Below are 21,432 nucleotides of genomic sequence, written 5' to 3'. Positions count from 1 at the left end.
AGGAGATCTGCATGGAGGAATGGGCCAAAATACCAGCAACAGTGTGTGAAAACCTTGTGAAGACTTACAGAAAACTGTCATTGTCATTGCCAACAAAGGGTATATAACAAAGTATTGAGATAAACTTTTGTTAATGACCAAATACTTATTTTCCACCATAATTATTATATAAAATAATACTTATTTTCCACATAAATGCTGCAGACATTTTTGTGAGAAGATTTTCGGAATGTCTCATGGTCTGCAAAAACACAGCTGTAGCTCGGCCACATTCCACAGCAGATGTGATAGGCCAACATAGGTGGATGCGGTGGAGAGAGCTGCAGCCCATGCAAAAAAAAACCCCGATATCTCTATCTTAAACTGACAGAGTTTTATTATGTTACTTAAGGAAGGACTCTCAAGAACATGATGGTGTCCTCCGTTTTGCTCTACGACCCCCACAAGTGTTACCTTCACCTCTGAAGGTAAGCAGTACTGTTTTTTTTTAAAGGTATGGAAGTCAAATCAAATCCAAATCAAATGTTATTAGTCACATGCGCCGAATACAACAGGTGTAGTAGACCTTACACTGAAATGCTGAATACAACAGGTGTAGTAGACCTTACACTGAAATGCTTACTTACAAGCCCCTAACCAACAATGGAGTTTAAAAAATAAATCAAATAAGAATAAGAAATAAAAATAACAAGTAGTTAAAGAGCAGCAGTAACATAACAATAGCGAGACTATATACAGGGGGGGTACCCGTACAGAGTCAATGTGCGGGGGCACCGGTTAGTTGAGGTAATTGGGGTGATATGTACATGTAGGTAGAGTTATTAAAGTGACTATGCATAGATGACAACAACAGAGTGTAGCAGCGGTGTAAAAGAGTGTGTGTGTGTGTGTGGGGGGGGGGCAATGCAAATAGTCTGGGTAGCCATTTGAGTAGATGTTCAGCAGTCTTATGGCTTGGGGGTAGAAGCTGTTTAGAAGCCTCTTGGATCTAGACTTGGCGCTCCGGTACTGCTTGCCGTGCGGTAGCAGAGAGAACAGTCTATGATTAGGGTGGCCTGAGTCTTTGACAATTTTTAGGGCCTTCCTCTGACACCGCCTGGTATAGAGGTCCTGGATGGCAGGAAACTTTGCCCCAGTGATGTACTGGGCCGTACGTACTACCCTAGTAGTTTTGTGGCTACCCAAAAACAGGGTTTAATATGTTTAATGATAATGCTGTTAAATCAGCACCTTGATATGCCACACCTGTCAGGTGGATGGATTATTTTAGCAAAAATTCTAAATCAAATAGCTAAATGATCCATGGTATGACCATCTTAAAACAATTCAATATATTAGCTGAGTACCCCCTCCTCAACGGCTTAGACTTTTAGAGGCGATTAAGGTGTTTACTTGTACTAATAATGTGAAAGGTTGCTAAGAAAACCAGGTGTTTTAATCAGTGTATGCTTACTTCGATTTTGACCTTACACCGATTAAGTTAAGCAGAGTAAGGTGTTTACATGACTATTGCATAATCTGCCTACTGCCATAATCAGTTTAATATCGAATTATTAGTGTGCATGTAAACATACTAAATATAATTGAAAGCAAATCTAGGAAGTGGCAGATCTGTTCTCTGTGCACTCTTTCTCTGCTTCCCATTCTTAAGTTTAATTTTTGCATCTTTTACTTTCAGTTTTGTACACCAGCTTCAAACAGCTGAAAATACTATATTTTCGGTTTTAGAAAATATATTTTACAGCGGTTTAGATGGTACAATGATTCTCTGCACTGCACTTGCTTATTTTGTCACATAATCAGAAATTAGGCAAACTATTCAAACTAGTTTAGCATCCAGGAAATGCTGGGGTGATTTCTGCATAGTGCATCATTAGAAAAATAATAAAACATTATTCTAATCAATTGCCCATCTAAGCATTACCCCATGAAAGAGCTCCAAGTTCCTCTGTCCTTCACACTGACTGATGATCAGTCTGATTTGTCCCATTGCTCATGTGCACACATTTATCGACCATATCCACTGTGCTCCCCTAAAATTGCCATACAAAGATGATGACTCAGATAAATTGGTGAAACTTCTCTGGAGATGAGCCTGATAAGATTATTCAGACTGTAATGACTAACTGGCTGACTTACTGACTGACTGACTGATTGACTGACTGATTGACTGACTAGCTGACTGACTGGCTGACTAGCTGGCTGGCTGGCTGGCTGGCTGACTGACTGGCTGGCTGGCTCACTGTAGTGACTGGCTGACTGACTGACTGGCTGACTGTAGCGACTGGCTGACTGGCTGACTGACTGGCTGGCTGACTGACTGTGACTGCCGGACTGACTGTAGCGACTGGCTGACTGACTGGCTGGCTGACTGACTGTAGCGACTGGCTGACTGACTATCTAGCTGACTGGCTGGCTGTAGTGACTGGCTGACTGCTGGCTGACTGACTGGCCGGCTGACTGCCTGTAGCAACTGGCTGACTGGTTGACTGACTGACTTGCTGGCTGACTGTAGTGACTGGCTGACTATCTGACTGACTTGCTGGCTGACTGTAGTGACTGGTTGACTGACTGGTTGGTTGGCTGGCTGTACCGACTGACTGGCTGGCTGACTGTAGCAACGGACTGGCTGGCTGACTGACTGTAATAACTGGCTGACTGACTGGCTGGCTGACTGGCTGACTATCTGACAGACTGGCTGGCTGACTGTAGTGACTGGCTGACTATCTGACAGACTGGCTGGCTGACTTGCCGGCTGACTGTTGCGACTGGCTGACTGACTGGCTGGTTTTAGCAGCTGGCTGACTGGCTGGCTGACTGACTATAGCGACTGGCTGACTGACTGTCTTGCTGACTGTGACTGGCTGACTGACTGACTGGTTGGCTGGCTGTACCGACTGGCTGGCTGACTGACTGTAGCCACTGGCTGACAGACTGGCTGGCTGACTGTAGCCACTGGCTGGCTGGCTGACTGACTGTAGCAACTGACTGACTGACTGGCTGACGCTGGCTAATTGACTCTATATCTTGTTAAGGACAAGGTTCTTTACCCAGCTGATATCATTGTTATTGTCCTGTAAACTTTACAGCTTACCCTTAACTCACATAAACCCACGTTACAGCGAACCAAATAAGGTAATGGCAGTGAGAAGAGGCACGGGGAGTTGTGTGCTTCATTTCCCCTTTGGATTGGCACGGTTTCCAATAAGCCATCTGAGAAACTGATATGCCTTTATGATTTCCTTATCTGAATTGGTTACACAAACTTTGCCTGTTTAGAACTGAATTTTTCTTCTTCTAATTCCACTAAAGGAAATTGTCCCTTAAATCAGGACCCCATTTTTTTTCAATATCATTTCTGTTTTGTAAATAAACAATTACTATTTTACAATCATGGGGAAACAATACTTGTTCCAGAACAACACAGGGTTCAATTGTCAGTTTGGTATAGTTTGCTGTAGCTCGGTGAGAGAATACAAACTGCTTTTTTGAACAGAACTTATTGGAGGAAACAAATGTCTTGTTATTTTTCAGATAATGCCTATTTGTGTGTGTGAGGTGATGGGGGTTGTCAATGTAAATTGTCCGGTCGCGATTATGAATTGTTCAGCAGTCTTGGGGGTAAAAACCTTTGAGGAGCCTTTTGGTCCTAGACTTGGCCCTCCGTGTGCGGTAGCAGAGAAAACAGTCTATGAATTGCATGACTGGAGTCTCTGACAATTTTATGAGCTTTCCTCTGACACTGCCTATTATATAGGTCCTGGATGGCAGGAAGCTTTGCCCCAGTGATGTACTGGGCCGTTCACACTACCCTCTGTAGCGCCTTACTATTACTGTAGTAAGATGGCGTCGGTGGCTCCATGAACAGGGCGACCTTGTCTACCGCCGCCATAACATCTGCTAAATATGTGTATGCAACCAATAAAATGTTATTTGATTTTGTATCAATACAGAAACCAGACCAGTGTCTGCTGCCATTAACACAGGTCCAAAGAGCACTACTATAGTTTCATAAGAGCTCCCAGCTCATAAACTCTTTCTAACATGTTCTGTGATTCAATTTGTAGATTTTGATATGGATTATTTAGGTTACAGGTTAACGTCTGGAAGCAGGCCCAGAATTGAAGGGCGAATTGGTCCAAACGCACTAGGAGAGTGAGTGGGTAGGAGCCGACTTTGCTCCTGTCTTCTTGAGCAGTGAGTCTGCAACATGACAGATCAAAGTCAAAGTGCCATAAAGGAGATGTGTCAGGGCCAGGAGTTTCAGTCGTTTCCTCGTTCTTTGTGCTATCCTGGTAGGGTTGTGTTAACGTCATCTAACAAACATATGAGCCCACATCTACTGTACAGGACTAACTGAAGAACTGGGATTTCAATGAGGACCGTCACCTGAGTTGCTACGAGTAAGTTGGCAGATGTGTGTTTTTGTGGTATTTTTTTGTGGAGTTATGAAATGTGGCAATAGCCATTACCCACTGGGTACAAACATCAATTCTATATCTATTCCACGTTGGTTCAATGTAATTTAATTGAACTGACGCGAAAACAACATTGCTTCAACCAGTGTGTGCCCAGTGGGTAGGCTGAATGGTGTAGAGTAACGACTTGCTGTCATTTCAGTCGTCCTTCGAGGAAGGCCATAAAAGGTTCTGTATTGTTCGTCTTGTGTAATATGTTGTTAGAATGGATGATTGTAGTTATTGAGCACCATTATCTCCATATAATCACCATTGGAATCTTTTCTTACAAAATGGAGATCACAGACATTGAGATCACAGTATCTCCCGGTTTACATTATACAATCCACATATATTTCTTGAAAAAAATGCATGACTCGTGTCTTTCTTGTTTCTTGAATTTAGGAAATAGGAGGGTTCTATCATGGTGATGTTGAGAAAGGTAAGCTCCTCGATATGATCTATGTTGACTATTTGATCAATGTAACCCGGATGCCATCCTTTGGTTACAAAGGTTTTTGAAATAGAATAGTGTTATGTGATCAGCACTTCCATTGCCTAGTCATTCCAACTCCCTTGGGCCTGAAAATGACCATAGGAGATGACTATACAGTGCAAACAAATTTGATACCGGACAAGGAATTCTCTCTGGCATTATGTCTGAATGTGATCTATCTAGGGGTTTGGGGACAATGCCATTGCCATTCAATTCAGAAAATGCCTGGAAAATCCCTATTCTGGTATCAAATCTGTTTGCAGTGTATAGCCATCTCCTATGGTCATTGTCATGGAGTTGGGAAGACAGTGTAAACAGATCTGTGCTAGAAAATACCTATGTTGAATTGTAAGCTTTAGCACACTGGCAATCTTAGATGCTCCACAAACAATTTATTAGATCTTACACAATGATCCTACGGTCACCAGTGTGATGGAGTTTCTTGCAATAGGTCTTTGCACACTATCCTTTTTTTTTCCAATAGAGTAACAAGCCTTTGAATGTAAGGGCAAAATCTGCGTTCTTTCAAATGTATGATCCTGAACCACTAAGCTTCTTGCTCCCAGGGTGAGTGGGTGTGGGTGGACTCTGGTACCGGGGTGCCCATCGGAGCCCGGGTCAAAGTGACCGACACTGGACACCAGCTCCTGGTTGACGATGAAGGAAAGGTGACCGTGGTACTTCATTATACTTGTATTGTATTGAATTGTACGACTCTAGTATTTTAATTTACTGCTGGTCTCAAATTAGCTCAAGATATAAATCAATCACTTTAGGGAATAATCTATCAAACTACTATCTACATTTACAAATGACATAATTTAGAACGTTAAAAACATTTGTTTATTATTGTCTTTTTACTGTATTTTTGCATTCTGCACTGCTCTGTTATAAAATGATGTAAAACCTAAACCAAAAACTTAAAGAGACAGTTTAAAAACAAAGCTAAAGTCTTCAGACCTTCAGACATCAAAATGTGACATTATGTAACTTAAGATATCTAACAAATCCAGTATTGAATCCAGGCCGTCATTGAAAATAAGAATGTGTTCTTAATTAATTGACTTGCCTAGTTAAATAAAGGTAAAAAATAAAAATAAATAAAAAATTTATGTCAATCTGTGCCTAAAGTTCTGTGTATTGTCCCTGTATTGTTCCCAGGAACACAAGCTCTCCCAGAAGGAGGACTCCATAAGGGTGATGCACCCCACCTCGGTGGAGGGGGTGGACGACATGATCCGCCTGGGGGACCTCAACGAGGCCGGGCTCCTCAGGAACCTGCTGGTCCGACACAGACAAGGCATTATCTATGTGAGTCCCCTATTGTACTACACTACCCATAACGCTTGGTTTAACAATAAAGGGTTTGGTCTTGATGTTCTGAATCTTTTGAAGCGTAACCCATCTCCGTACCAATACACCCATCACCGCTCCTACACATGTTTGCTGTACATTCAGACCCTTTCTACGCTATGGATGTTGGACTATTTAGTTTATGTTGGAAACAAGCAGAAAAAGATGAAAGATTCATGAAAGACGTTCACAGAATTATTAATGTGGTGCCCCCCAAAAAAGTGGGCTGCGCAAGCCTAAACCTCTGTTAATGTCTTGCGCACAGACCTACACAGGCTCTGTGCTGGTGGCAGTCAACCCTTACCAGGAGCTTCCTCTCTACACCGCCGACCAGGTGAGGCGGTACCACGGGCGTAGGCTGGGAGAACTACCCCCACACGTCTTTGCCATCGCAGATACCTGCTACTTCAACATGTGCCGCCACAACCGAGACCAGTGCTGTATCATCAGGTTAGACTGGCAGCATTCCACTTATCAGACACTCAAGTCATTCGGTTGAGCAATAGGAAACCAAAGAAGAAGTGTCACTTTTTTCTTATTATTATTGTGGAATATGTTTTTTAAAATTGTATTATATTTGAAGATGCTCTTTGGAGGGGTTCAGTCCTACTTTTTACATTGACATTTACACTGGATACACACCTGAAATCCAAGAACTGATGGACTGTCTCTCTCTTTTCTCTGTCAGTGGGGAGTCAGGTGCAGGGAAGACTGAGAGTACCAAGCTGGTACTTCAGTTCCTGGCTGCAGTAAGTGGACAGCACTCCTGGATAGAGCAGCAGATACTGGAGGCTAACCCTATACTAGAAGGTAGGCTCTGTACTGATTCAAATATTTTCTCTACAGTACATCTCTCTCCCTCTCTTTCTCTCTCTCTATGCCCCTCTCTGTCTCTCTATGTCTCTTTCTCTTGCTCTCTCTCACACACGGACACACACACGGACACATGCACACACATACATAAACACACATGAGACTAAGAGGGGTCTGTGTGTTTTTACACAGACACACACACTATCGTAAGTGTTGTTACTCATGACAACCTTCCTATTCCTGCGTTCCCCCAGCATTTGGGAATGCCAAAACAATTCGCAATGACAACTCCAGTCGCTTTGGGAAATACGTGGAAATCTTCTTCAACAAAGATGGCGTCATCGAAGGTGCTCGACTGGAACAGTACTTACTGGAGAAGTCTCGTGTCTGCCATCAGGTAGGGCAGCAAAGGCAGTATCATTTAATAACATGTAGAATATGAGGTAATATCATAGCGAATTGCTTCATAAAGGGAATTGATTCCGAAAACCATCTAAATTATCTCTGGTAAACAACAGGTTTGTCTAATTTAAGATACATTTTTTTGTGTCCGTACTTCGAAGAGAACAAAATTCATTGTTGGATTTTCCAGTATCAAGGCAAAAAGTTTTAATGTCATGAGATTTTGATATATTGATATATGCAACACTACTGTTATAATTTTTACTAACTAACCCTAGGCCATGGAGGAGCGGAACTACCACATATTCTACTGCATGTTAACGGGGATGACAACAGAACAGAAAAAAAATCTGTGTTTGGGAGATGCCTCTGAATTCAACTACCTCAAGAGGGTAATATCACTAGACTGCCACAACACGACCACGTACAGGTTTTCCTACTCACATTTATACATCTAGCTCATTAATACATTACATTTTTTACTGGGTACAACTAAGTAACTGTCCACTGGGCACAGACATCAGTTCAACGTCTAGTTTTGATTTACAGTGCCTTCAGAAAGTATTTATAACTCATTCACTTATTCCACATTTTCTTGTGTTACAGCTTGAATTCAAAATTGATTAAATTGTGGTTGTTTTCCTTGCCCATATACACACAATACCCCATATTGACAAAGTGAAAACATATTTTTAGAACTTTGGGCAAATTTATTGAAAATGAAATACAGAAATATCTCATTAACATTCATTTTCACACCCCTGAATCAATACATGTTAGAATCACCTTTGGCAGTGATTACAGCTTTGTGTCTTTCTGGGTAAGTCTCTAAGAGTTTGCACACCTGGATTGTACAATATTTGCACATTATTCTTTAAAAAAAATCTTCAATCTTCGTTAAGTTGGTTCTTGATCATTGCAGACAGCCATTTTCAAGTCTTGCCATAGATTTTCAAGCCGATTTAATTCAAAACTGTAACTAGACCACTCAGGAATATTTAATGATGTCTTGGTAAGCAACTCCAGTGTATATTTGGCCTTGTGTTTTAGGTTGTTGTCCTGCTGAAAGGTGAATTTGTCTTCCGGTGTCTGTTGGAAAGCAGACTGAACCAGGATTTCCTCTAGGATTAGCTCTATTCCGTTTATTTTTATCCAACAAAAACTCCCTAGTTCTTGCCGATGACAAGCATACCCATAACATGATACAGCCACAACCATGCTTGAAAATATGAAGAGTGGTAGTGATGTGGTTTGTTGGATTTGCACCTAACACAACACTTTGTGTTCAGGACATGTTCATTTTGTAGTTTTACTTCAGTGCTTTATTGCAAACAGGATGCATGTTTTGGAATATTTGTATTCTGTACAGGCTTCCTTCTTTTCTCTCTGTCATTTAGTTAGTATTGTGGAGTAACTACTATGTTGTTCACAGCCATTAAACTCTGTAACTGTTTTAAAGTCACCATTGGCCTCATGGTGAAATTCCTGAGCGGTTTCCTTCATCTCCGGCAACTGAGTTAGGATAGAAACCTGTATCTTTGTAGTGACTGTGTGTATTGATACACCATCCGAAGTGCAAATAATAATAGATTCATTGTACCCATCTACCAATAGGTTCCCAATAACCTCCCTGGTATTTGTGGTTGAATCTGTGTTTGACATTCACTGCTCGACTGAGGGACCTTACAGATAATTATATGTGCAGGGTACAGAGATGAGGTAGTCATTCAAACATCATGTTAAACACTATTATTGCCCACAGAGAGAGTCTGTGCAACTTATCGTGTAACTTGTTAAGCACATTTTTACTCCTGAAATTATTTAGGCTTGCCACAACAACGGGATTGAATACTTATTGACAGCATTTCCTTTTTTAATTAATTTGTAAACATTTCTAAAAACATAATTCCACTTTGACATTATAGGGTATTGTGTGTAGGCCAGTGAAACAAAATCTCAATTTAATCAATTTTAAATGTAGGTTATAACACAACAAAATGTGAAGTAAGTCAAGGGGATTGAATACTTTTTGAAGGAAACTGTATAACCTTAGACCCTGTGTTCTAAAGGGGGACTGTATTGTCTGCGATGGACGTGACGATGCTAAGGACTACACCCGTATCCGCACGGCTCTGAAGATCCTCACCTTTACCGAGACCCACTGCTGGGAGATCCTCAAGCTGCTTGCTGCACTACTCCACCTGGGCAATGTCAGCTTCGAAGGTGGAGTCCTCTCTGGGTCTATGACCTGATGTCTGAGTGTGTTCTTAGGGAATATGACCTGGGCCTTGTCCTCACCCAATCCCCCCCAACCCAAATGTCCATATCTCTTGAGATCCTAAAATACTTTAATGTTGATGTGTTTTTGTTGTTGTTATTCTTTTTTTGTTATGTTGAAAGCTCTGATTGACCAAGTTTTATTTTGTTATTTGCCTTACAGCCTCCATCTTGGATAACATGGAGAGCTCTGATGTCAGTTCATCGGATCACTTTACAATTGCAGCCAAATTGCTGGAGGTAGGCATATTTGTTGCCATGACATTTTTTTCTGGGATGTTTTTTAATAACATATTATGAATATACAGTAGAGTTTACATGATATACATATATCTTCATATCTTCCTTACAGGTGCAGCCTGCGTCTCTGGGTGTGAGCTTGACTTACCGCTCCTTCATGACCAACAGAGAGCGAGTATCCAAACCCCTCAGCTCTGAACAGGCAGCCGACTGCAGGGACGCCTTCGTTAAGGTAATGATGCCACACCTGTTTGAAGGTGCCAAGGAAAGATATACAGTAGGTTACCTCCTGAAAGAAGAGGGAAGACAACATACATATTCACAAAGGCACATAAGCCTTAATCCTTACTTAAGATCCGTGGGGGAATGGACGTAACTCGAGTCTTCCATTGTCATCAGTGCACGATCTACTTGATTGTTGAGTTAAACGCTCTAGGTTTTGGTCCATATTCTATTCAAGAGTATGTGTGTTGTTTGTGTTATGATTTCCTCAGGCAATATATGGTAAACTATTTATCTGGATTGTTGGAAGAATCAACAGTGTCATCCATAAGACTCCCACCAACGGTCCCAAATACGTCCGTAACTCCATTGGCTTGCTGGACATCTTTGGGTTTGAGAACTTTGCCTCAAACAGGTATTTCAGTCAATATCAAATACTAATTTGCCTTGTTGTTTGCGACAGTCGACACACAGGTAGTTAAATACAGGCTTGTATGTCCTTCATGCTCTCTCCCCGATCCTATGTAACCAACTGGTCAATAACACAAGCTTTTTCCACATGCTTTTTTCACAGCTTTGAACAGCTGTGCATCAACTTTGCCAATGAGCAGCTGCAGCAGTTCTTCGTGCGTCATGTGTTCAAGCTGGAGCAAGAGGAGTACACTAAGGAGGACATCGTCTGGAAAAACATCACCTTCAATGACAACACGCAAACCCTTGATCTCCTGGTTGGGAAGCCCCTCAATGTGTTGGCTCTGATCGATGAGGAGAGCCACTTTCCCAAGGTAAACGATCTCAAATGTCTCTAATAAACCCTGCTGTGGAGGCAATCTGAATTGGTGAGGTTTGTGACAACCTTGAATGTTTCTTCCAGGGCACAGATGTCACCATGTTGAACAAGATGAACCAGGTTCATGCCAAGTGCAACATCTACATTCCGTCTAAGAACACCCACGACATGGAGTTTGGGATCCGCCATTTTGCTGGGGTTGTGTACTACGACTCAAGAGGTAACCAGAAGAAAAAGAGATCACATAAAATATTAGTTGATTTGCTGGGACACAGGAATATGTGTTTCTTTACTCACCATTTGATTCTGTATGTTTTTTATTCAGGATTCCTGGAGAAAAACAGAGATACTCTCAGCTCTGACATTATCAAGTTGATTGACACGACAACCAACAAGCTGCTGAGGCAGATCTTTGAGACGCAGCTCAGTGCTAATGTTGTGAAGAACCCTGCCAGCAACAACAGGGTCGTTATGACACCCAAGAGCTCTCTACGGGTTTGTAGCTGCTGTTATTATTTGGATTCCGAATATCCAACTCCCGTTAGCTATGCTGAACAAAAATATAAAACGCAACATGCAACAATTTCAAAGATTTTACTGAGTTACAATTCAAATAAGAAAATCAGTCAATTGAAATAAATAACTTAGGCCCTAATCTATGGATTTCACATGAATAGGAGTACCGATATGCATCTGTTGGTTGGTAACAGATACTTAAAAAAAAGGTAGGGGCTTGGATCAGAAAACCAGTTAGTATCTGGTGTGACCACCATTTGCCTCATGCAGAGAGGTACATCTCCTTCACATAGAGTTTATTGTGCTGTTGATTGTGGCCTGTAGAATGTTGTCCCACTCCCTTTCAATGGTTGTGCGAAGTTGCTGGATATTGGCAGGAACTGGAACATGCTGTCATACAGGTCGATACAGAGCATCCCAAACATGGTCAATGGGTGACATGTCTGGTGAGTACGCAGGCTGGGACATTTTCAGCTTCCAGGAATTGTGTACAGATCCTTGTGACATGGGGCCATGCATTACCATGCTGAAACATGAGGAGATGAATGGCGTGACAATGGGCCTCAGTGTCTCGTCACGGTATCTCTGTGCATTCAAATGTCCATCTTTAAAATGCAATTGTGTTCATTGTCCGTAGCTGATGCCTGCCCATACCATAACCCCACCGCCACCATGGGGCACTCTGTTCGCAACATTGATATCAGCAAACCGCTCGCCCACACAACGCCATAGAGGCTGTCTGCCATATGCCCGGTACAGTTAAAACCGGGATTCATCCATGAAGAGCACACTTCTCCAGCATGCCAGTGGCCATCGAAGGTGAGCATTTGCTCACTGAAGTTGGTTACGATGCCGAGCTGCAGTCAGATAAACACCCTGGTGAGGACGGCGAGCACGCAGATGAGCTTCCCTGAGACAATTTCTGACAGTTTGTACAGAAATTCATTGGTTGTGCAAACCCACAGTTTCATCAGCTGTCAGGGGGGCTGGTCTTAGATGATCCCGCAGGTGAAGAAGCTGGACGTGGAGGTCCTGGGCTGGGGTGGTTACACGTTGTCTGTAGTTGTGAGGCCGGTTGGACGTACTGCCAAATTCTCTAAAACGATGTTGGAGGGGGCATATGGTAGACAAATGAACATTCAATTCTCTGGCATCAGCTCTGGTGGACATTCCTGGAGTCAGCATACCAATTGCACGCTCCCTCAAAACTTGAGACATCTGTGGCATTATGTTGTGTGACAAAACTGCAAATGTTAGAGTGGCCTTTAATTGTCCCCAGCACAAGGTGTACATGTTTAACCTCTTTTGGTGCATGAACCGCTAGCGGGACAGCAATGAAACAACGGTGAAATTGCAGAGGATGAAATTCAAAAACAAAAATTGTAATATTAAACATTCATGAAAATAGAAGCGTCATACATCATTTAAAAGCTTAACTTCTTGTTAATCCAACCGCTTTGTCAGATTTCAAAAAGGCTTTATGGTGAAAGCATACCATGCAATTATCTGAGGACAGCACCCTACATCAAAATACCGTTTCAACCAGCACAGGCGTCACAAAATCACAAATAGCGAATTAATAAATCCCTTACCTTTGAAGATCTTCCTCTGTTTTCAATCCCAAGGGTCCCAGCTACACAAAGAATGGTCATTTTGTTCGATTAAGTCATTCTTTATATCCAAAAAAGTCAGTTTAGTTGGCGCCAATGATCTCAGTAATCCACTCTTTCAACATGCATACAAACTAATCCAAAAAGTTACTAGTAATGTTAATCCAAACAAGTCAAACATTGTTTCTAATTAATCCTCATGTACTCTAATATCTAAATAAACTATAATATTTAAGACGGAGAATAGTATGTTCAATAGGGAAGATAAATAACGAAGAGTGCACACCTCATTCACGCTCCAACAAGACCACTTTTCTAATGAGAGACACCTTGTAGTTCTTCCAACTAGTTGTTCATTTTTCAAAAAACAAGCCTGAAATCCTTTCTAAAGACTGTTGATATCTAGTGGAAGCCATAGGAACTGCAATATGGGTCATATCTATTTGTATTTCCCAAAGGCAAGCACTGTCCTGGCAAGCAAATGGCCTGTGACCTCAAAAGAATATTCCTCTGGTTTTTGCCAGCCATATCAGGTCTGTTATACTCACAGACATTATTTTAACAGTTTTAGAAACGTCAGAGTGTTTTCTATCCAACGTTACCAAGTATATGCATATCCTAGCAGGATTTCCCTAGCGGCCAAACCCTCCCTAAACCGGACGACGCTAGGCCAATTGTGCGTCGCCCCACGGACCTCCCGGTCACGGCCGGTTACGACAGAGCCTGGGTGCAAACCCAGAGTCTCTGGTGGCACAGCTGGCGCTGCAGTACAGCGCCCTTAATCACTGCGCCACCCGGGAGGCCCTTGGGACCAACACTTTACACGTTACGTTTATATTTTTGTTCAGTATATATTCACCAAAAACAAAAGCAATGGGTTATTAATTATTATTAATTATTCATACATTATCTATCCATTATTCATCAAGTAATCTGTGCTTTGGTAACATCCAATGGTTAGATTTAGGGTCATCTAAAAAGTATTGCACTGGGGGAATTCCAGTTTCTCCACATGGTTTTCCTATATATATGGTCACTGACAACGGTCCAAAATTCCACACAGATGACATTGTGATCTTTCTCCCCAAAGGGGGCCCAGACGGACGGCAGGAAACAGGTGTCCACGCTGAGCGGTCAGTTCCGCCAGTCCCTCGACTCCCTCATGAAGGCCTTGTCCATCTGCCAGCCACACTTTATCCGCTGCTTCAAGCCCAATGACAACAAGAAATCCATGGTGAACAAGACAGCCATTTGTAGCACTGGGCCAGATACAGCGAGACATGATTCATTGATGGTGCAATATCACAATCATAGGAGGTCAAACTCACACAAAACAGAAAAAAATGTGATTAGGTAGAATGGTAGTTTCACACCATAAACATTTTACAAATCCACTGAAGTCCCCTTTTTCCATCCTACAGTGCACTCCACTCTACTAAAACAAGCGTATGAATGTCTCTGTCTTCCTCAGTGTTTTGACAGAGACCTGTGCATACGTCAGCTGCGGTATTCTGGAATGATTGATACCATCAGAATCCGGAAACTGGGATATCCAATCCGTCACACGTTCAAGCAATTTCTGCAGCGGTACAGAGTACTCCTAAAGACAACCGTCTGTGACCCCAAAACTGTAAGACATTATTATTTAGAATATGATGATGATGATGATGATGATAAAGATGACAGAGATAATGACATTTGTTAGCATTCAAATCTCCAAAGTTGTCGTTGCTTTTAGTTTTATGGTTATGGTTCCCAATATCCTCCTCTCTCTCCTAACCCAGGAGTCAGCATCAGCCTGCTGTATTGCCATTTGCAAGGCCGTGATCACAGGACATAACGACTGGAAGATCGGCACGACTAAGATCTTCCTAAAGGTGCAGTTAAACCTAGATTTTCCCGTCCAAGTCAAAATGAGTCGTAATGTGGACACCACCCAGCCAGGGAGGGATATGGCTTGAAAACGTACCTCAATCCAGGGGTGGAATATGACACTGTACTCCTAGTTATGCCAGTATCCAAACTGACAAATGGAGAAGATTGCTAGTTTTGAATTAAATGGCCCTTTTTCATCCTCATGGTAGGCTAGCGAGACTAAACCAAAGGCTAGCGAGACTAAACCAAAGGCTAGCGCGACTAAACCAAAGGCTAGCAGAGACTAAACCAAAGGCTAGCAGAGACTAAACCAAAGGCTAGCGAGACTAAACCAAAGGCTAGCAAAGACTAAACCAAAGGCTAGCGAGACTAAACCAAAGGCTAGCAGAGACTAAACCAAAGGCTAGCAGAGACTAAACCAAAGGCTAGCGAGACTAAACCAAAGGCTAGCAAAGACTAAACCAAAGGCTAGCAGAGACTAAACCAAAGGCTAGCGAGACTAAACCAAAGGCTAGCAAAGACTAAACCAAAGGCTAGCAGAGACTAAACCAAAGGCTAGCGAGACTAAACCAAAGGCTAGCAGAGACTAAACCAAAGGCTAGCAGAGACTAAACCAAAGGCTAGCGAGACTAAACCAAAGGCTAGCAAAGACTAAACCAAAGGCTAGCGAGACTAAACCAAAGGCTAGCAGAGACTAAACCAAAGGCTAGCAGAGACTAAACCAAAGGCTAGCGAGACTAAACCAAAGGCTAGCAAAGACTAAACCAAAGGCTAGCGAGACTAAACCAAAGGCTAGCAGAGACTAAACCAAAGGCTAGCAGAGACTAAACCAAAGGCTAGCGAGACTAAACCAAAGGCTAGCAAAGACTAAACCAAAGGCTAGCGAGACTAAACCAAAGGCTAGCAAAGACTAAACCAAAGGCTAGCAGAGACTAAACCAAAGGCTAGCAGAGACTAAACCAAAGGCTAGCGAGACTAAACCAAAGGCTAGCAAAGACTAAACCAAAGGCTAGCAGAGACTAAACGAAAGGCAAGCAGAGACTAGCAGTATTTCAATCTTCTCCATTTGTCTGTTCGGATAATGGCATAACTAGGAGTACAGCTTCATCTTCCATCCCTAGATTGAGGTACGTTTTCAAGCCATATCCCTCCCCGGCTGGGTGGTGTACACATTACGGCTTAGAATTGTTTTGACTAAGTTTTAGCTAAGTTAAAGCCTACCACACTAGACAACCACAAACATTGGTCATGTTGTAACAGCAGTGATGGAATCCCAAATGTCACTTAAAGCAATTAGAATATGTTACAATGATGTTGGTCTACGTTTTTGAAAAGGACCAGATGAATCCTCTGTAACCTGTCTCCACCCTCTTCCCCATTCAGGATGCCCATGACTCCCTACTGGAGTGGGAAAGAGAGCGAGAGCTCAACAGGAAAGCCCTCATCATCCAGAGGGTCATTCTTGGCCACAGAGACAGGTAAATGAGGAACACTGAGACACACAGCTTGGAGGGAATGACATGCGACATGTCATACCTTACACAGGGACTTCAATGTTTGGGATGTTGACAGAGTTCTGTCCTACTATCCAGGTCTGTACCCAAACAATTTGAACTTCTTTTAAAAATCTTCCTCTCTAAAAACTCTCACCGTTGCCGCCTGCTATAGACCACCCTCTGCCCCCAGCTGTGCTCTGGACACCATATCTGAACTGATTGCCCCTCATCTATCTTCAGAGCTCGTGCTGCTAGGCGACCTAAACTGGAACATGCTTAACACCCTAGCCATCCTACAATCTAAGCTTGATGCCCTCAATCTCACACAAATTATCAAGGAACCTACCAGGTACCACCCCAAAGCCGTAAACACGGGTACCCTCATAGATATCATCCTAACCAACTTGCCCTCTAAATACACCTCTGCTGTTTTCAACCAAGATCTCAGTGATCACTGCCTCATTGCCTGCATCCGTAATGGGTCAGCGGTCAAACAACCTCCACTCATCACTGTCAAACGCTCCCTGAAACACTTCAGCGAGCAGGCCTTTCTAATCGACCTGGCCGGGGTATCCTGGAAGGATATTGACCTATTCCCGTCAGTAGAGGATGCCTGTTTTTTTTTAAATGCCTTCCTCACCATCTTAAATAAGCATGCCCCATTCAAGAAATTTAGAACCAGGAACAGATATAGCCCTTGGTTCTCTCCAGACCTGACTGCCCTTAACCAACACAAAAACATCCTATGGCGTTCTGCATTAGCATCGAACAGCCACCGTGATATACAACTTTTCAGGGAAGCTAGAAACCAATATACACAGGCAGTTAGAAAAGCCAAGGCTAGCTTTTTCAAGCAGAAATTTGCTTACTGCAACACAAACTCAAAAAAGTTCTGAGACACTGTAAAGTCCATGGAGAATAAGAACACCTCCTTCCAGCTGCCCACTGCACTGAGGATAGGAAACACTGTCACCACCGATAAATCCACTATAATTGAGAATTTCAATAAGCATTTTTCTACGGCTGGCCATGCTATCCACCTGGCTACCCCTGCCCCGGTCAATAGCACTGCACCCCCCACAGCAACTTGCCCAAGCCTTCCCCATTTCTCCTTCTCCCAAATCCAGTCAGCTGATATTCTGAAAGAGCTGCAAAATCTGGATCCCTACAAATCAGCCGGGCTAGACAATCTGGACCCTTTCTTTCTAAAATTATCTGCCAAAATTGTTGCAACCCCTATTACTAGCCTGTTCAACCTCTCTTTCGTGTCGTCAGAGATTCCCAAAGATTGGAAAGCAGCTGCGGTCATCCCCCTTTTCAAAGGGGGGGACACTCTTGACCCAAACTGCTACAGACCTATATCTATCCTACCCTGCCTTTCTAAGGTCTTCGAAAGCGAAGTCAACAAACAGATTACCGACCATTTCGAATCCCACAATACCTTCTCCGCTATGCAATCTGGTTTCAGGGCTGGTCATGGGTGCACCTCAGCCATGCTCAAGGTCCTAAACTATATCTTAACCGCCATCGATAAGAAACAATACTGTGCAGCTGTACTCATTGACCTGGCCAAGGCTTTCACCTCTGTCAATCACCACATCCTCATCGGCAGACTCGATAGCCTTGGTTTCTCAAATAATTGCCTCGCCTGGTTCACCAACTACTTCTCTGATAGTTCAGTGTGTCAAATCGGAGGGCCTGTTGTCCGGGCCTCTGGCAGTCTTTATGGGGGTGCCACAGGGTTCAATTCTTGGATCGACTCTCTTCTCTGTATTCATCAATGACGTCACTCTTGCTGCTGGTGAGTCTCTGATCCACCTCTACACAGACGACACTATACTGTATACTTCTGGCCCTTCTTTGGACACTGTGTTAACAACCCTCCAGACGAGCTTCAACACCATTCAACTCTCCTTCCGTGGCCTCCAACTGCTCTTAAATACAAGTAAAACTAAATGCGTGCTCTTCAACCGATCGCTGCCTGCACCTGCCCGCCCATCCAGCATCACTACTCTGGACAGTTCTGACTTAGAATATGTGGACAACTACAAATACCTAGGTGTCTGGTTAGACTGTAAACTCTCCTTCCAGACTCACATCAAACATCTCCAATCCAAAGTTAAATCTAGAATTGGCTTCCTATTTCGCAACAAAGCATCCTTCACTCATGCTGCCAAACATACCCTTGAAAACCTGACCATCCTACCGATCCTCAACTTCGCCGATGTCATTTAAAAAATAGCCTCAAATACCCTACTCAATAAATTGGATGCAGTCTCTCACAGTGCCATCCGTTTTGTCACCAAAGCCCCATACACTACCCACCACTGCGACCTTTACACCCTTGTTGGCTGGCCCTCGCTTCATACTTCATCTCCAAGACCCTGCTAGGTAAAGTCCCTCCTTATCTCAGCTCGCTGGTCACCATAGCATCACCCACCTGTAGCACCAGCTCCAGCAGGTATATCTCTCTGGTCACCCCCAAAACTAATTATTCCTTTGGCCGCCTCTCCTTCCAGTTCTCTGCTGCCAATGACTGGAACGAACTACAAAAATCTCTGAAACTGGAAACACTTATCTCCCACACTAGCTTTAAGCACCACCTGTCAGAGCAGCTCACAGATTACTGCACCTGTACATAGCCCATCTATAATTTAGCCCAAACAACTACCTCTCCTCCTACTGTATTTATTTATTTTGCTCCTTTGCATCCCATTATTTCTATCTCTACTTTGCACATTCTTCCACTGCAAATCAACCATTCCAGTGTTTTACTTGCTATATTGTATTTACTTCACATCATGGCCTTTGTTTTGCCTTCACCTCCCTTATCTCACCTCATTTGCTCACATCGTTTATAGACTTGTTTATACTGTATTATTGACTGTATGTTTGTTTTACTTCATGTGTAACTCTGTGTTGTTGTATGTGTCGAACTGCTTTGCTTTATCTTGGCAATGTCGCAATTGTAAATGAGAACTTGTTCTCAACTTGCCTACCTGTTTAAATAAAGGTGAAATATATATATATATATATATATATATATATATATTTTAAATAGCACACTGGCAGTGGTCACTGACATGGGTTTATCTGTTATTCTCTCTAATACCCAATCTAAAGGTTTACCACAGAGTTACATACAGTTGTTACTATTGTTTTAATACAGTAGTTCTTACAGTCTGCGCTATTGATGTTTTGTTGAAATGTATTCCTCTTGTAGGAAGAGCTTTGTAAAGAAAAGGAGAGCCGCTGTGGTGGTACAGAAGCATTGGAGAGGTTACAAAGACAAGAATCAATATAGAAAGGTAAGTTACTGGCTCAGTTTCAAGTGGCAATTAGGGAGGTCTACTGCCGAAAAAGAAAGACAATTCTTGTCTACTTTACCAATATTTTCTCCTCTTTTTGCCAAAAATGAGTGTGAAGTTCCAGTATTTAGCTACACCACTACATGGTAAAAAAGTAATTAAATACTGAAAACACTACCAATATTTGAATTGAGTTCAAGCTACAGCAAAATGCTATTAAATTACTAGTTGAACTACATATAGTTCACTACACCACAACACTGGTAAGGAGTCAACTCAGATACACTTTTGTAGACAAATTGAAAGTGATATTGATTAAATGCCCTAGCTAAGGAGTGCACATTATTGTGCTGATAGAGATTTTCTCATTTTCTTTTTTTTATAGGCTGGATCAGCTTATAACATATCTGTCGGTTTTCTCTCTGCTGCTCACATTTACCTTCTACAAACTTAATTTATCCTCCTCTCCGTCTCGTTCGACTAGCTCCAGCGCGGCTTTCAGCGTCTGCAGTCTACGATCCGTGGTCGTCTATCCCGGCTGCATTACCTGAAGGAGCTGGCGGCAGCCGTCACTCTGCAGTCCCAGGTGCGCGGGTACCTGGCCAGGAAGAGTTATAAGAGCAAGAGAGAAGCTGTGACTGTCCTCCAGGCACACACCAGAGGCATGCTGGCTAGGAAGACCACCAACAAGATGAGGACAGATGTGAGTTCTGACATTTGAGAAAAGTGCGTGTGTGTGATTGCAAGCCTGTTTTGCCACCTGTGTGCAAATTCAATATATCTGTGTGTGTGTGTTTGTGTGTGTGTGTCTGTGTTAGGCATTCCTATCAGCCCGGGAGCGGGAGGCGAGAGAGCAGACAGCCGCAGAGCTCCAGCGGAGGCTAGAGGAGGTCCTCAGCCAATCACAACAGGCTGCTGCCGAGCCAGAGCCAGTCAGTGAGCAGGAAATGGTGGAAACAATGTTTGAATTCCTGCCCCACAAAGTGTCCGTAGGAGGGCGGGAGGGCCCGGCTCCAGAGGGCTTTGAGGTGATGCTCACAACCAATGGTGGATCTTAATGTCATGTTAACATAGGTTTCCATTTGCTATAGTCTTATATGTCTTAATACCCCAGTGATGAACACTGCTAACAGAATGACCACATCCATCTAATCTTCTCTTCTCATTGAAGAAGCATTATAATATTCTACTATTCTCTCCAACTCCAAGAAGAAAGTATCTAACTGAGTATCCAACTGCACTCTCCCTATCCATCCTCAGGACTTGGAGAGAACGCGAACAATCCCAGAGGTGACTGAGGAGAGCCGAGAGGAGAGTCGAGAGGAGAGCCCAGTAGAAACCCCAGCTCCGGTAGTAGTACAAGTACCAGTACCAGTACTAGCTCGGACTGAACCAAGTCCTGCACCAGCACCAGTACCAGTGGAACTACCAGTGGTGGAGTACGATGATGAGGATGAGGAGTTCTCCTTCATCAAGTTCAGTGCTTTGCACTTCCAGGGCTCTGCTACCCACAGTCACATCACCCAAAGGCTGCGACAGCCCCTGCTCCACCACGAGGACGAGGGGGACACACTGGT

General features: G+C 43.0%; 1 protein-coding gene across 3 annotated transcripts in view; it reads left to right on the top strand.

Annotated features, from left to right (window-relative positions):
• Positions 1-3,196: 3,196 nt before the first annotated feature.
• Positions 3,197-21,432, top strand: part of LOC110508970 (unconventional myosin-VIIa) — a 36,118-nt gene continuing 17,882 nt past the window's right edge. The window contains exons 1-24 of one of the 3 annotated variants that reach the window (XM_036966646.2): positions 4,141-4,403; positions 4,621-4,646; positions 4,863-4,899; positions 5,520-5,621; positions 6,115-6,264; positions 6,572-6,756; positions 6,995-7,116; positions 7,374-7,516; positions 7,800-7,913; positions 9,591-9,744; positions 9,962-10,038; positions 10,151-10,270; positions 10,533-10,675; positions 10,835-11,045; positions 11,135-11,270; positions 11,376-11,545; positions 14,267-14,410; positions 14,648-14,806; positions 14,961-15,053; positions 16,435-16,529; positions 19,771-19,855; positions 20,340-20,558; positions 20,674-20,883; positions 21,116-21,430. In XM_036966646.2, coding sequence (XP_036822541.2) covers positions 4,882-4,899; positions 5,520-5,621; positions 6,115-6,264; positions 6,572-6,756; positions 6,995-7,116; positions 7,374-7,516; positions 7,800-7,913; positions 9,591-9,744; positions 9,962-10,038; positions 10,151-10,270; positions 10,533-10,675; positions 10,835-11,045; positions 11,135-11,270; positions 11,376-11,545; positions 14,267-14,410; positions 14,648-14,806; positions 14,961-15,053; positions 16,435-16,529; positions 19,771-19,855; positions 20,340-20,558; positions 20,674-20,883; positions 21,116-21,430 — 3,165 coding nt within the window. In that variant the 5' untranslated portion in view covers positions 4,141-4,403; positions 4,621-4,646; positions 4,863-4,881. Of the gene's footprint in view, positions 4,404-4,564; positions 4,647-4,862; positions 4,900-5,519; positions 5,622-6,114; positions 6,265-6,571; positions 6,757-6,994; positions 7,117-7,373; positions 7,517-7,799; positions 7,914-9,590; positions 9,745-9,961; positions 10,039-10,150; positions 10,271-10,532; positions 10,676-10,834; positions 11,046-11,134; positions 11,271-11,375; positions 11,546-14,266; positions 14,411-14,647; positions 14,807-14,960; positions 15,054-16,434; positions 16,530-19,770; positions 19,856-20,339; positions 20,559-20,673; positions 20,884-21,115; positions 21,431-21,432 lie in introns of all 3 variants that reach the window. The other 2 variants (XM_036966644.2, XM_036966643.2) reach the window with 2 other exon arrangements.

This window comes from Oncorhynchus mykiss, chromosome 28 (genome assembly GCF_057628025.1).
Source record: "Oncorhynchus mykiss isolate SJ-2025 chromosome 28, ASM5762802v1, whole genome shotgun sequence".
NCBI classification, from domain to species: Eukaryota; Metazoa; Chordata; class Actinopteri; order Salmoniformes; family Salmonidae; genus Oncorhynchus; species Oncorhynchus mykiss.
The sequence above is the reverse complement of the archived record's forward strand: the minus strand, read 5'-3'. Positions and strand labels throughout refer to the sequence as shown.